The sequence below is a fragment of the Haliotis rufescens genome, unplaced genomic scaffold, assembly GCF_023055435.1.
Source record: "Haliotis rufescens isolate VD_foot unplaced genomic scaffold, xgHalRufe1.0.p SCAF_7, whole genome shotgun sequence".
In the NCBI taxonomy this organism is placed as follows: Eukaryota; Metazoa; Mollusca; class Gastropoda; order Lepetellida; family Haliotidae; genus Haliotis; species Haliotis rufescens.
The window spans coordinates 3,123,331-3,137,167 of record NW_025964361.1 but is presented as its reverse complement, the minus strand read 5'-3'; the positions used below and the strand labels follow the sequence as shown (position 1 = coordinate 3,137,167).

The following is a 13,837-nucleotide window of genomic DNA, read 5'->3' as shown; positions in this document are numbered from 1 at the left end:
GCGGCGTTATTGAACAAACAAACATATAGCGTGAATATTGCTGAGTGTGGCGTTAAACAAACAAAAATAGGACTAGTACTGACTTAGTCGTAACAGTCGTAGAGCTACGATCGCTTTGTGAACCAGGGTCCACGGTACATGACAGTCTGGCATTTCGATGATACCATAGTCATATGTGCTTCATCACATTATACTTAGGACGCGGTACGATTTTGACAAGTACACTCCCGGGCAAAAGATAGTTACACACACATGTTTGATGGTGGCTAAACTTGGAACAGCCAAGGAATGGCGAAGGCCTTGAGCGTCTACCTTGGTGAAAAAGACGAGCACGGATATGAGGCACACAATCAAAGTGAAACTGGGATTCGAACTCACTCATAATCTTAGGATTCTTGCACGTCTAAGGGAGACAACTCTTCACAGTGAATTGCGGCGCTATAGACGAATGTCCCCTTCTTTTGTAGATGAGCAGTTAAACTTTGACATGTATGTAAACAATATATTTTCGCTTTTGTTTCCAGCTCAGTTTTGACATGCAGTTAGCTCTTACAACACAGCCCGAATACAGGAGTAACTACCACCTGAAGAGGGTAAGTTCACAATCCATCACATTTATAATCTTTTGTTTCGTGAAGGATTATAGGCGGAAATAAGAAGAGTTATTATCTATAGTTAATATCAGTCGCGGTTTAACGCCGCTTCTGAAGTCTTTGAGTTATATCACGGCGTGTCAGCTTAATGTGGGAGGAAAGCCCGAAGTGATACAGGTCTCAGTCGTTTACCACTTTGTTGAAACCCACGAGCACGGGTATGGTGCTGACAAACCGGGATTCGAACCCCAAGTCATATGTTTCTGTCGTGCCCAAGGGACGCAACTCTGCACAGCGAATTGGGGCGACTGGGCCACCCGTGCCCCACAATATCATGTGGATCACAATGGTGACTTTTCTAATTCTGTGGCAACGTTCCCCAGCGACGACTAGCGATGATCACACTATACTTTCAAGCACAGGGGGCGGTCGGGTAGCCTAGTGGTTAAAGCGTTCGCGCGTCACGCCGAAGACCCGGGTTCGATTCCCAACATGGGTACAATGTGTGAAGCCCATTTCTGGTGTCCCCCGCCGTGATATTGCTGAAATATTGCTAAAAGCGGCGTAAAACCATACTCACTCACTCACTTCAAGCACAGGTGTACCTGAAGACACCCGATTTATTACAAACTGCTTTACTGTCGCTGAAATATCGCTGACTAGTGTAAATGTATAACGTCATCGCCAGCCAATACAAGCTCGTTAATCAGGCGAAACTGTTGGGCGTAAAAGGCAAAATAGGGATGAAAGCTATCTGGATGTATCAAGCAAACATCAACTCACTAAAAGCTTCGTCAGTATTTGGAGTGAGTGAGTGAGTGTGGTTTTACGCCGCTTTTAGCAATATTCCAGCAATATCACGGCGGGGGACACCTGAAATGAGCTTCACACATTGTACCCATGTCGGGAATCGAACCCGGGTCTTCGGCGTGACGAGCGAACGCTTTAACCACTAGGCTACCCGACCGCCCCCAGTATTTGGAAGACTTACACGATGGGTGCACCAAGCCTTGTGGGTCTCTTGCCACTTTGGACATCTCCATTATCAGACAACATGTGACCAACCCAGAGATAAGGGACCTTATGGGCGAAATATAACATTTTGACTTCTTATTATATTTTAAAATTACAGTAAACCTCTGCTATCAGAGAAATACAATTCATAAGTTTCAATTCACATTTATTACAGCGTGACGTGGTATCAAACATTTGAACTCCCAAATGCAAAGCCCCAATTCACACGCTTAACTGTTTTTATAATTGCATCCTTTAGATATAATGTCTGATTAATTGAAAGTAGACATATATGCTGAAATGTTTTGAAATAATGTTATTACATTACGATCTAAGGGGTGAAAAAAATAATAATTTTGTGCAGTCTGCACACATTTTTTAACGGAAGTAAGCTGACGTCACACGTGTTTCTTAATGACGTCATATCTCAATTGTATCCCAGCACCCATAAGGTTCCTTTTCGCCTGGGGCCCGTTCCACAAAGCTATCTTAGCGCTAAGGTGATCGTAACTCCCATACTTTAACACTGGCTTACGATAGATCACTTTGTGGAACGGTGCCCTGGTCACGAATTATGCCTGTTAGTCAAATAGAAGACGTCCCTCCCTCTCTCAGGGGCGGTCGGGTAGCCTACTGGTTAAAGCGTTCGCTCTTCACGCTGAAGACCCGGGTTCGATTCCCGATATGGGTACAATGTGTGAAGCCCATTTCTGGTGTCCCCCGCCGTGATATTGCTGGAATATTGCTAAAAGCGGCGTAAAACCATACTCACTCACTCACTCACTCACTCACTCACTCACTCACTCACTCACTCACTCACTCACTCACTCACTCTCTCTCTCTCTCAATGCAGGTGTCGTGGGTGCTGCGCGCCACGAAGGCCTTCAAGCATCTGTTCCCATCGGAGATGGAGAGGGAGCTAGCCCGAGTTGTCGCATACGAAAGGTGGGTGTCCCTTGTCAATTTCCCTCTCGTACTGCCCCAAGAAGGGACAAAAAAGAGTTGTAAGCCGTTATTTTAACTAAACAGCCGGGCAAAAGAAAGTAAACACTTGGAAATCGGATTTGACCAAAACCGCACCAAGCTGAAAACAGGCTCCGGAACACTGCTTAAGGTTCAAAACAGCTACAGTAAAGTACGGTTATAACGAACTCAAAAGGACTACTAATTTTAGTTTGTTATAACCGTAGTTCGTTATAAGTATATATACAGTATAACTACAGCAAATAGTCGGACCAAAAAAGTAAGTTTGTTATATCCGTCAGTTCGTTATAAGCGTGTTCGTTATAACCGTAGTTTACTGTATATAACTCGTATCAAATGCATCACCATCGGTAATCGATTCTTGTTTGTTTCATATTAACCACCAACACACACGGGTGTGTGCTTTCTTTTGCCAGGTAGCTCTATAGGCGTAGGGTTCTTGTGATTCGTTTATGTCAAGCTCGCGATATCCTGCTGCCAGACACTTGGTGTCCTAGGTGATCAAACAGAGAAACCACTGGTGAAAATATCTGAACAGTCACAGAACCTCAGTGGGTTTATATCAGGGATATACTAGTACAGTAAACTACGTTTATAACGAACACGCTTATAACGAACTGACGGATATAACGAACTTATTTTTAGTCAAGATCATTTGTTGTAAATTTATATATGCTGTATGCTTATAACGAACTACGGTTATTACGAACTAAACATAGTGGTCCCTCGAGTTCGTTATAACCGTAGTCTATACTGTGGCCTTTCTAGATGTGTATCTTCGTAACCGACGATATGGTTTGTTTTCCTCGCCTGCTAACTTGGACAAGAAACCCCTTTCACTCACAAGAGAAGGCAATGCCAAGACCGCATTCCATTCTGTGACTACCGTACTCCAGTACTATACAGGGAGACCATGTTCCACACTCTGGCTATTGCCAGCGATGATCGTAACTCCCATATTTTAACATAGGCTTACACTAGTCGCAGCGCTAAGATCGCTTTGTGCAAGTGAGCCCAGGTCTACCCATTGTAAATAGTGACTGGAATGAAACTGTGTGATAGTAGAGTCATCATTAACTAGACAGATATACATAACATGAGCTACCAGACACAAAAGTTGTAGAATGTACAAGAATTATTAATAAAAAGAGACATAGGGGAACCTTTTTAGCCCGCAAGAAATGTAGAATTTTGGAGTTATTGAAAACTTATATTGGTATGTAAATTATCAGCAATGTTTATTGTTGACAACTAGCCTTTTTTGTCTTGCACTGTATGTATCTACATCTAAGAAAACTTGATTCAAAGACATGCACATTTTCAAATATTTAAAAAATGCCTCCTGAAAACCTCATAAAAGTTTCGTTCATTTTATAAGATATGGAAATACTGTGGACGACACGTGCCCTTATCATACCTTGTCCTCTGAAAATAATGCCAACCGATCCGTGCCTAGTCCCCTGTGAAAATTGGGTTGTCATAGTGCTGTGATTGCTTGTCTGATTTCTTTTCGCGAACACCTGGTATCATCGCTATTTGGTAGTGATTCTTAAACACATGCTCGTGATATAGTCGGAATCGTACAATCGACTCTGATTTTAGCAAAGATTTCCATTGAATATGGAAAGTGTTTTGTTGCTTATATTTCAGTGATCTACGTAACACATACACTTAAATAGCCCTCTCGGCGTTAGCGTGTTGTGTTGTTTTCACGTTTATGTTGTGTTGATTTCACGTTTATGTTGTGTTGTTTTCACGTTTATGTTTTGTTGTTTTCACGTTTATGTTATGTTGTTTTCACGTTTATGTTGTGTTATTCTCACGTTTATGTTGTGTTGTTCTCACGTTTATGTTGTGTTGTTTTCACGTTTATGTTGTGTTGTTCTCACGTTTATGTTGTGTTGTTTTCACGGTTATGTTGTGTTGTTTTCACGTTTATGTTGTGTTGTTTTCACGTTTATGTTGTGTTGTTTTAACGTTTATAAAATGTTGTGTTGTTTTCACGTTTATGTTGTGTTGTTTTAACGTTTATGTTGTGTTGTTTTCACGTTTATGTTGTGTTGTTTTCACGTTTATGTTGTGTTGTTTTCACGTTAAGGTTGTGTTGATTTCACGTTTATGTTGTGTTGATTTAAAGGGGCACTGATCTAACGCAATTCCCCGGGACTGGTTGTTGCCTTTGTTATTGTTTTTTCCCAGTGAGTACCCGGATGTATAGCAGAAATCTAGACTAGTTCGCGACCTCTGCTGCGCCATTCGTAAGCGCAACAGTCACTTGTATGGGTAGTAATATAGAGGGCGTATGGTCACATTGATCAACAAAATGAAATACAGTTTTGGAGATAATAAGGAAATGTAGGTATCTTTGTGGTTAGCATCGGTAATGGTGAAGAAGTTTTGATAAGTCACTTGCTTGGTAATTTTGCGATTTTCGTTTACACTATTTTGACTTGCAACACAAAGTAAATATTTCACCTGAGCATTGCTTTTTGATAGTGTGTATATTTTTTACTGTCAAAATGTGTAACATTTTCAAATTTATTCAGCGCCTAAATATTCAGTTATTTAACAAAGTGACTGAAAAACATTTCCATCTGTATTATTATGATAACGAATTCCAAACATTTTGATGTTTAATGTCATCACCAAGAGACTGAAAATGTTACGTTGAAAAGTACATTTCTATGTTGTTTGGCTTCTAATCCTATATAATAATCTGTTGTGATGTTTGTAGGCCCTTTTGATCGCCTTAATCAATCTGGACAGATTTTTTAGTCAAAATGACTGAAATATTTACACATTTTATAAATTGCCTGAGAGAATTACATTTTACAAATTGACGGTAATATATACACGCTTACAAGGGAAAAGGCCTGTGAAAACAACGTATATCGCGCATTGAAGAATTTCCCAACTAAGACGTAGAGAAACAAGGACGAATCGGTTCAATGCTACAGCAAATGAAGGAAAACAAAATGCAAATACCATAATTACAACCTACCAAATTTATGTGTATAAATTTTAGGCAGCTTCCTTGTTCGAGGAATGTATCCGTGAATATCCACACAAAGGAACAATATCCCATTCGTCTGCAGCTGTACAAAGAAACCTATTCGATGTCACGTGTCTCTGTAACAATCACATATTTTAAAATATATATATCGTTTCGGGATATTATAACCCGTGTTCGTTTCTCAACTGATCACATGGATTGTTTCAAGTGTTTCACATAGGTGTCAAGTCTCAAGGGTCAGCTGAGAAAGCCCACGTGACAACTATTTTCATAACGTCCACGGTTCCTAAAAAATCCATTGATTGATTGATAACAATGATCAATCAATCAACGTATTATCAGTTCACCATTTGAACAAAGTATGTTGTTTTTACATCAGCACTTCACGCCATGATATGTGTGTATTCCCTTTGTTTTAGTAAACCTAGACATGTAAACACTCACTTTTGACATATCCACTGTGCAAGATAACAGTGATTAATCAATCAACGTATTTTCTGTTAATCCTTTGATGACTAGGAACGATCCGTTGATTTACAAAAAAAAGTAAATCAACTGATCATTCCCCTCTTGCTGGTCTGCCACGTGCATATTACATAACACACATTTTACCTCACTTCAAACCTGGATTTAGATTGAATAATTACCCCAGACACAATAAATGCCAAATGGGAACCTTTGTCAGGTAATCTATGTGGTGCTACCACTAATTGTACCTGTAATAAATTCATTAACTGAGCATCAAGTGAATGACGACAAATACACAAGTGTAGGGTTATGCGAGAAAACGTGGATGACAACAAGGGAGTAGTAATCGTATTATCGACGCAATCCGAAAAACCGAAAATGCTTTCACTGCATGGATACTTTTGTTAGTGTTGACTATAACCATCTGGGGTATTTCCAAATGACGACATCCGATGAGCTCCGCCGTTCTTGTTGTCTGTTAGTTTAGGCTGAAGAAATTAGTTAACATGCGCCCTTTGTCGAAATCTTTTTAGATCACGGTTAACAAATCAGTGTTTATGCAAAAATGCGTAAAACAAATATTGCCTCCAGCCTCCAAGTTTATTTAGCTGTCCTTGCAGACGGTAGCCCAGTCTCTGGTCACGCTCAGTTGCGTTGCGTATCATCCGGGTACCCACGGGGGAAAAAACAATAACAAAGGCAACAACCAGTCCGGGGAATTGCGTTAGATCAGTGCCCCTTTAAGTCCTTCTCAACCATGATCGATTTATTTGAAAGATATTTCATGTTATGTCAGTTATGTACGTTTATGTTGCCTCGTATAACTATGTTGAAAGTAGACGAGTCTGATGTATTGTTTAATATTGATATAATGATGTATCACAGGTACGATGACAATCGCCATCTCGCCTACCAGGGCCGGGCGCCGGAGAGATTCTACTATATCCTCTCTGGAAGAAGTAAGTTGGTTAAAAGGTTTATAACGATGGTGATTTGATCACTGGGCTACCTGTGTCCTCCTTGAAGCTGGAGTCTCGATGGGAAATGGCACATTATCATATAAAAACATGTTTCTCTTTCTAGTGAGTGAGTTAACAAGTTTTGCGCCACTTCTAGAAATATTCAAACCATATGTTGGTGTCGAGGGACACCAGAAATGGGCTTCACATATTGTACCCATGTGGGAATCGAATCTAGGTCTTTAAAAGATTACGAGCTAACGCTTTTACCAGTCCACCCCTACCCCCGTTTCTCTTCAATCCCTGAGGCTAGTCCAATTGTTAATGTTTTGCCTTTTAAAATAGTCCGAGTTAGATTTTTTGGTACGAGTTGCGACACCTGCCCCCTCCCCCAAACCTGTCTAAAATATGAATGTTTCAGCAGATGAACGGGAGATGAGCGAGTGGGTGGATAATATGCATGTACATCTAAACACGCAATGTTTCAGCAGATGAACGTACTCAATGTTTCAGTAGATGAACGGGTGGATGAGTGAATGAGTGGATATTATGCATGTACATCTAAACACGCAATGTTTCAGCAGATGAACGTACTCAATGTTTCAGTAGATGAACGGGTGGATGAGTGAATGAGTGGATATTATGCATGTACATCTAAACACGCAATGTTTTAGTAGATGAACGGGTGGATGAGTGAATGAGTGGATATTATGCATGTACATCTAAACACGCAATGTTTCAGTAGATGAACGGGTGGATGAGTGAATGGATGGATATTATGCATGTACATCTAAACACGCAATGTTTCAGTAGATGAACGGGCGGATGAGTGAGTGGGTGGATATTATGCATGTACATCTAAACACGCAATGTTTCAGCAGATGAACGTGTGGATGAGTGAATGAGTGGATATTATGCATGTACATCTAAACACGCAATGCTTCAGTAGATGAACGTGTGGATAAGTAAATGGGTGGATATTATGCATGTACATCTAAACACGCAATGTTTCAGCAGATGAACGTGTGAATGAGTGGATATTATGCATGTACAACTAAACACGCAATGTTTCAGTAGATGAACGGGTGGATGAGTTGAGTGAGTGGGTGAATAATCTGCATGTACATCTAAACATGCAATGTTTCAGTGGATGAACGAGTCGATGAGTGAGTGGGTGGATAATATGCATGTACATCTGAACACGCAATGTTTCAATAGATGAACGGGTGGATGAGTGAGTGGATGGATGAGTGTGTGAGTGGATATTAAAAATATATATTTGTGAGGGAGTGTGTGGATGACATGTTGGGATAATCATAATAATCATAATAATTCATATTGCGCTATAATTCAACACCACACAGGAGCATGCTCAAAGCGTTACACTATTATCATACCGGTCACTGGACTAGAGTGCACTCGATTGTATTCTCAGCTCCCTAGGGAGTATGCTGATTGTAAGGCAGTGTAATGTGAGGGTGCATGTTGAGTTCGTGGGTATGCGTTTATGTATACAGCGAACGCCTCCGTGGTCTTGTGGTAGAGCGTCCGCCCGGAGAGCGGAAGGTCCGGGGCTCGATCCCAGGCCGCGTCATACAAAAAGACGTTAAAAGATTGTACTTGTTGTTACCCTGTCTGGCGTTCGGCATTAAGAGCCTTAAACAAGGACTGGTCGGCTCGGAGTCAGTGTACCGTGTCTGAATGGGGTATTCATGTTAAACTGCGGCATGGTATCTCAATGAGCTAGCACTATAAATCGGCATCAGTCCGGACTAGAAAAGCAGCGACACACACACATACACGTACATGCACGTCGCTATGTAAGTGCAATAATCTTGGACGCGACATTCAACCCAATTTCATCTCACCTCACCTCACCTCACCTCACCTCACCTCACCTATGTATACAGCATGAGGTTCGTGTGTGTGCGTGTAGGTTAAATATAGGTGTGCACATGCATACGTATATATCTAGGTATGCATGTGTAAAATGTATAGTGTGCATGCATACATTCTTATATGCATGTATGGAATGTATTTGGGTTTTTGTATATTCTATACAGTGTTACTACGTTTATAACGAACACGTTTATAACGAAACGTGTTTTGATCCCGTTCGTTTGCTGTATATATGCTGTATATATGCATATAACGAACTACGGTTATAACGAACAAAAAAGGTGTTGTCCCTTTGAGTTCGTTATAACCGCAGTTTAATGTACCTATATTCCAGTCCAGCGACTTAGGGAGTACCGACTGACGTCAGGCTGTATAAACAAATCCATGGGTTTCCTCAGCAAGGGAATGACGTCAAACGTGAGTATTAATTTTATGAAACTCCATCCTCGTAGATCGCGGGTATGTTTGTCTCCGTCCTGATTACTACCCTTAGATCATGTTGACAGCAGAGTTTTACCACCGCCATGGCTAGAGTTTGGTTTATATATTATACGAAATAGACGGCAATGCAACATAATACCAATAAATCGTTTAATTGCGAAAAGAAAACTGTTTTAAGTTCCACTTTCATCACGAAAGCAGAAAACAAAATATGAATGTAAAAAAGAAAAGTAAAAGCGACTATTCTAAGGAATAAGCTTTCGTTCCTACACATTGAAAGGAAATGTAGCTTAACTCAAACCAAAAACTAAGCCCCGTTAATCAAGAGTATCGTTCCTATAGAAATGGGACGGATTAACAAGTCAACAAACAAATGCTTACGTGCCCAACTATAATTTTCCAAAGCGTTAATTGTCCGGCCTAACGGGGTTTCACCCGATGAAGTAACGTAGTTAACACTTTTGTTGTTCATATTACGATCCAGGGTGCCGTTGTACAAAACAACCTTAGCGCTACGACTGTCGTACCTCTAACCTTAAGGTATGGGAGTTACGATTACCTTAGCGCTAAGATCGCTTTGTACAGCTGGCACCATCATATACAGTGAAACCTCTTTTCCCAGGACCCTGTTAATCATGGACGATCTTGTTGGGAACATATGTGCATATACAAGGGAACATCCCTCCATAGTCGTGATTCGTTAATCCGGACATGGGTCTAACCAGACGGTTACAATGGCAAGGTACCGTCCAGATTAACGAGGTTTCGCCGTAATCACGTGTCATGTGTATCATTGCATCTGTGCTCCTTTGTTTTCAGCCGGAGGATGTGGAGGGCACCTTTCCCAGTGAGTTTCACCTGGTTGCCAAGGGACCCGTTGAGGTTTTGATGTTACACAGAGATGTGAGTAACCATAGCAACGCAGTACATGACTTTGATCCAAACAGCTACCTATGTCAGAGTCGTTTCTAATGCAAGTGGGTTTGACTCTGAGAAACAGAAAATCTGGTCAATGTGCATTCGAGTAGGCGAGAGAGTTTTACCCAGGTATTGGCAGTATCTAGATATTGATCCCTCGTTTCAGAGGTGTTAGTATGTGCATAATGATAAAGCTCTGTATTAACATTGCTTCCATAGAATAATAAACAGAGATGTTTTACTTTCAGGATTTCATCCGACTTCAGCACACAACCCAGAGCCCACCTATAGACTTTCTATGGTAGGTTACCCGTAGCATACCCGTAACGTGCCCGTAATATTCCCGTAGCATACCCCTAGAATACCCGTAACATACCCGTCACGTTCCAGTAACATGTCCGTAATATTCCCATAGCATTCCCGTAACATACCCGTAACATTCACGTAGCATACCCGAAACATTTCCTTAATATTCCCGTAACATACCCGTAACATTTCCCAAACATAGCCGTAGCATTCCCGTAGAATACCCGAAACATTTCCTTAATATTCCCGTAACATACCCGTAACATTTCCCAAACATACCCGTAGCATACCCCTAGAATACCCGTAACATACCCGTCCCAGTAGCTTACTGATATATCTGCATACAACTGCCAGGAAGAAGCTTCAGCTAACCTTGTTTAGGTTGCCATATACATCACAATATATGAAACAAACATATAGTCAATGTCAATAACATAAATACACTTTATTACGTCATGCGACGATGTTAATTTTGTTATGATTTAACTTCCTAGGATTTGCTGTCAGTGATTATCATCACAGTCAATATTCATGGTGACATGTTTCCCTCCCAGGTCACTGGACTTGTTTAAGGAGTTCCCCTGCGACCAGTTCCTGCACAACCATGACGCCATAGAGTTCACCTACTACGGGTAACACAACGTCAGCCCACTGAGGCTTATTACATGAGACCTTACCGGTGTAGATCCGGGTTAGAGTAGGTCTTCAGCAACCCATGCTTGTCCCAACAGGCGACTAACGGGATCGGGTGGTCAGGCTCGCTGACTTGGTTGATGCATGTCATCGTATCCGAATTGCTTAGTTCAATGCTCATGATGTCAATCACTGGATTGTCTGCTCCAGACTCGATTATTTACAGCCCGCCGTTAATAGCTGGAATATTGCTGAGTGTGGTGTTCAACAATAAACAAACAAACATGAGACCTAATCGGCCTCTAGGCCTGAATAAGTTAGTCAGTTGGGTTACTGTTGGAAACGTCAACTTCTATACAAAGGGGCATAATTCCCAACTAAAGATTTGTTTTTTGGGAAAACGTTAAAAAATCGATTGATTTGTGTGGACCGGATAAACGTTTTTATTTTCATTTTTGGAGGTGAAAACAGGTCAATGAGGTTACTGAAATGCAATTTTTCTATATATTTTTTTTATGTACAATCAATCAATATCATCAATGTCAGTTTTATATCCGGGGCGTGGGGGGTGGGGGTGGGGGTGGGGGTGGGGGGGTGGGGTGGGGGGGGGGGGGGGATGGGGATATATATGTAATCAGACGATCAAGTCACTGAGCCCGACCACCCGATCCATTTAGCCACCTCTAACGTTACGACCAGCAAATAGTTGTCTTCTAATGAGTCTTATCAGAGAGTTCATATTAACAGCACGTTTATGTATTTCTGACTTGCCAACTTATTTGCGATATAACCTGTTAAGGATTGAGTGAGTTTAGCGCGGCTTTGAACAGTACTTTCCAGTTATATCACACCGTGCCAGCTTAACGTGGGAGGAAAGCTCTAAGTGATGCAGGTCTCAGACGTTTACCTCTTCGGTAACACCCACGAGCACGGATGTGGTTCTGACAAACCTGGAAACATAATCGGGGCGAACCGGGATTCGAACCAACGATCATAAATTTCTGGCTTGCCCAAGGGACGCAACTCTGCACAGCGAATGGACCTATTAATGATGTGTATGGTAATTAGCATGTGTAAGTATCGCCCACTGCATCTCATGTGTTCGTGTTTCAGTCAGAATCGAGTAATAGCAAAAGATGCTCACAATTCACCTTGGATTTACGTTATAAAATCGGTAAGTACAACTTCACATAGAGTTTGTTACGTTCAAGGTTACACACAACCAAATGTTTTCCCATGGGCTTCTATAGTAACGTTATATATTTTCTTAAATAACTAAGCATTCAACAGCTATTACATGTACGTGTGTGCACAGTTTGGCCTTAGAGCAGCAATAAAAACAAAATAAATGACTAGCTTAACCAGCTCCTTTTCCGAGTACAGGAAGCTAAACACACCGACCCCAGTTTCGCACCAAATGTCACCTACTTGAAAATAGCTGTGGTCACATTCAGCATAAGTCATCATGTTGAAAAAGACAGTACTAAATAAAGAAAAACATGGTCAGTTTTAATAAATGGATGGATGTACATTTAAAAGACATAAAATCGTACACAATATCCTCCAATCACAGCCTGCAGATATCTCTCGATCTGCACTGAAGGCTCTAAAACCGCACTGTCCCAACTGGTTCTGATTTTGTGTAGTAGAACCTCAAGCAGCTTTCAACAATATTCAGTAATACCACACTGTGTTAGCATAATGTGGGAGCAAAGCCCGAACTGATGCAGAAACCCACGATCTGAATGATCAATATTCAGGGAAAATCTGGGACTCCAGCCCACAACCTTGGGTTTGTGGGCCGCGTATAAGGGACGCAACTCTGTATAGGAATTGCAGCGCCTTACGCGACTGGGCTCGTGATCAAAGCGAATTTTGGATTCGAACAAACGACAGCGGATCCCGTTACAGTGATCGCTTCGTTTTAATGTGTTATCATTTGACTTCATATCATAATCGGCAATATTTCGGCAATACAACGACGGCTTCCACTTTGATCACTAGCGGCCGCCTCCGTGGTCTAGTGGTAGAGCGTCCGCCCGGCGAGCGGAAGGTCCGGGGTTTCATCCCCGGCCGCGTCATACCAAAAGACGTTCAAAGATGGTACTTGTTGTTACCCTGTCTGGCGCTCGGCATTAAGAAGCTGAAACAAGGACTGGTCGGCTTGGAGTCGGTATACTGTGTCTGAGTGGGGTATCTATGTTAAACTGCGGCATGGTATATCAATGAGCTAGCACTATCAATCGACATCAGTCCGGACTAGTACAAATTAACCACACACACATGTGCATGCACGTCGCTAGATAATCTTGGACGCGACGTTAAACCCAATTTCACCTTACCTTGATCGCTAGCAAGCTAGGTCCGGCATCGGTATTGTTATTATGAAACCCATGATTGCTGTAAACCATCCACGACTGATCAGGGTGTTGTACCTTCATTCTTTTACGATATATTCTCTGGACCCATTCAGAAGTGACGTCACTATCTTTATATGCAGCTCTCTGTCAATACCTTAGCACAGAATTCCGTTCGTTCATTTTATCATCGTGTTATTCCAATCGGTCTCAAAACGAAGCTCTGGGTCCAAGGTATATATCGTAATTGAA

The 13,837-nt window shown here is 41.5% G+C and overlaps 1 protein-coding gene across 11 annotated transcripts in view; it reads left to right on the top strand.

Moving 5' to 3' along the window:
* Nucleotides 1-13,837, top strand: part of LOC124139607 — a 61,424-nt gene that overhangs the window by 33,943 nt on the left and 13,644 nt on the right. For all 11 annotated transcript variants that reach the window (XM_048387774.1, XM_048387772.1, XM_048387775.1 and 8 more), the window contains 8 exons: nucleotides 525-593; nucleotides 2,461-2,552; nucleotides 6,958-7,031; nucleotides 9,265-9,347; nucleotides 10,191-10,274; nucleotides 10,538-10,590; nucleotides 11,150-11,227; nucleotides 12,342-12,402. In XM_048387774.1, coding sequence (XP_048243731.1) covers nucleotides 525-593; nucleotides 2,461-2,552; nucleotides 6,958-7,031; nucleotides 9,265-9,347; nucleotides 10,191-10,274; nucleotides 10,538-10,590; nucleotides 11,150-11,227; nucleotides 12,342-12,402 — 594 coding nt within the window. The remainder of the gene's footprint in view (nucleotides 1-524; nucleotides 594-2,460; nucleotides 2,553-6,957; nucleotides 7,032-9,264; nucleotides 9,348-10,190; nucleotides 10,275-10,537; nucleotides 10,591-11,149; nucleotides 11,228-12,341; nucleotides 12,403-13,837) is intronic.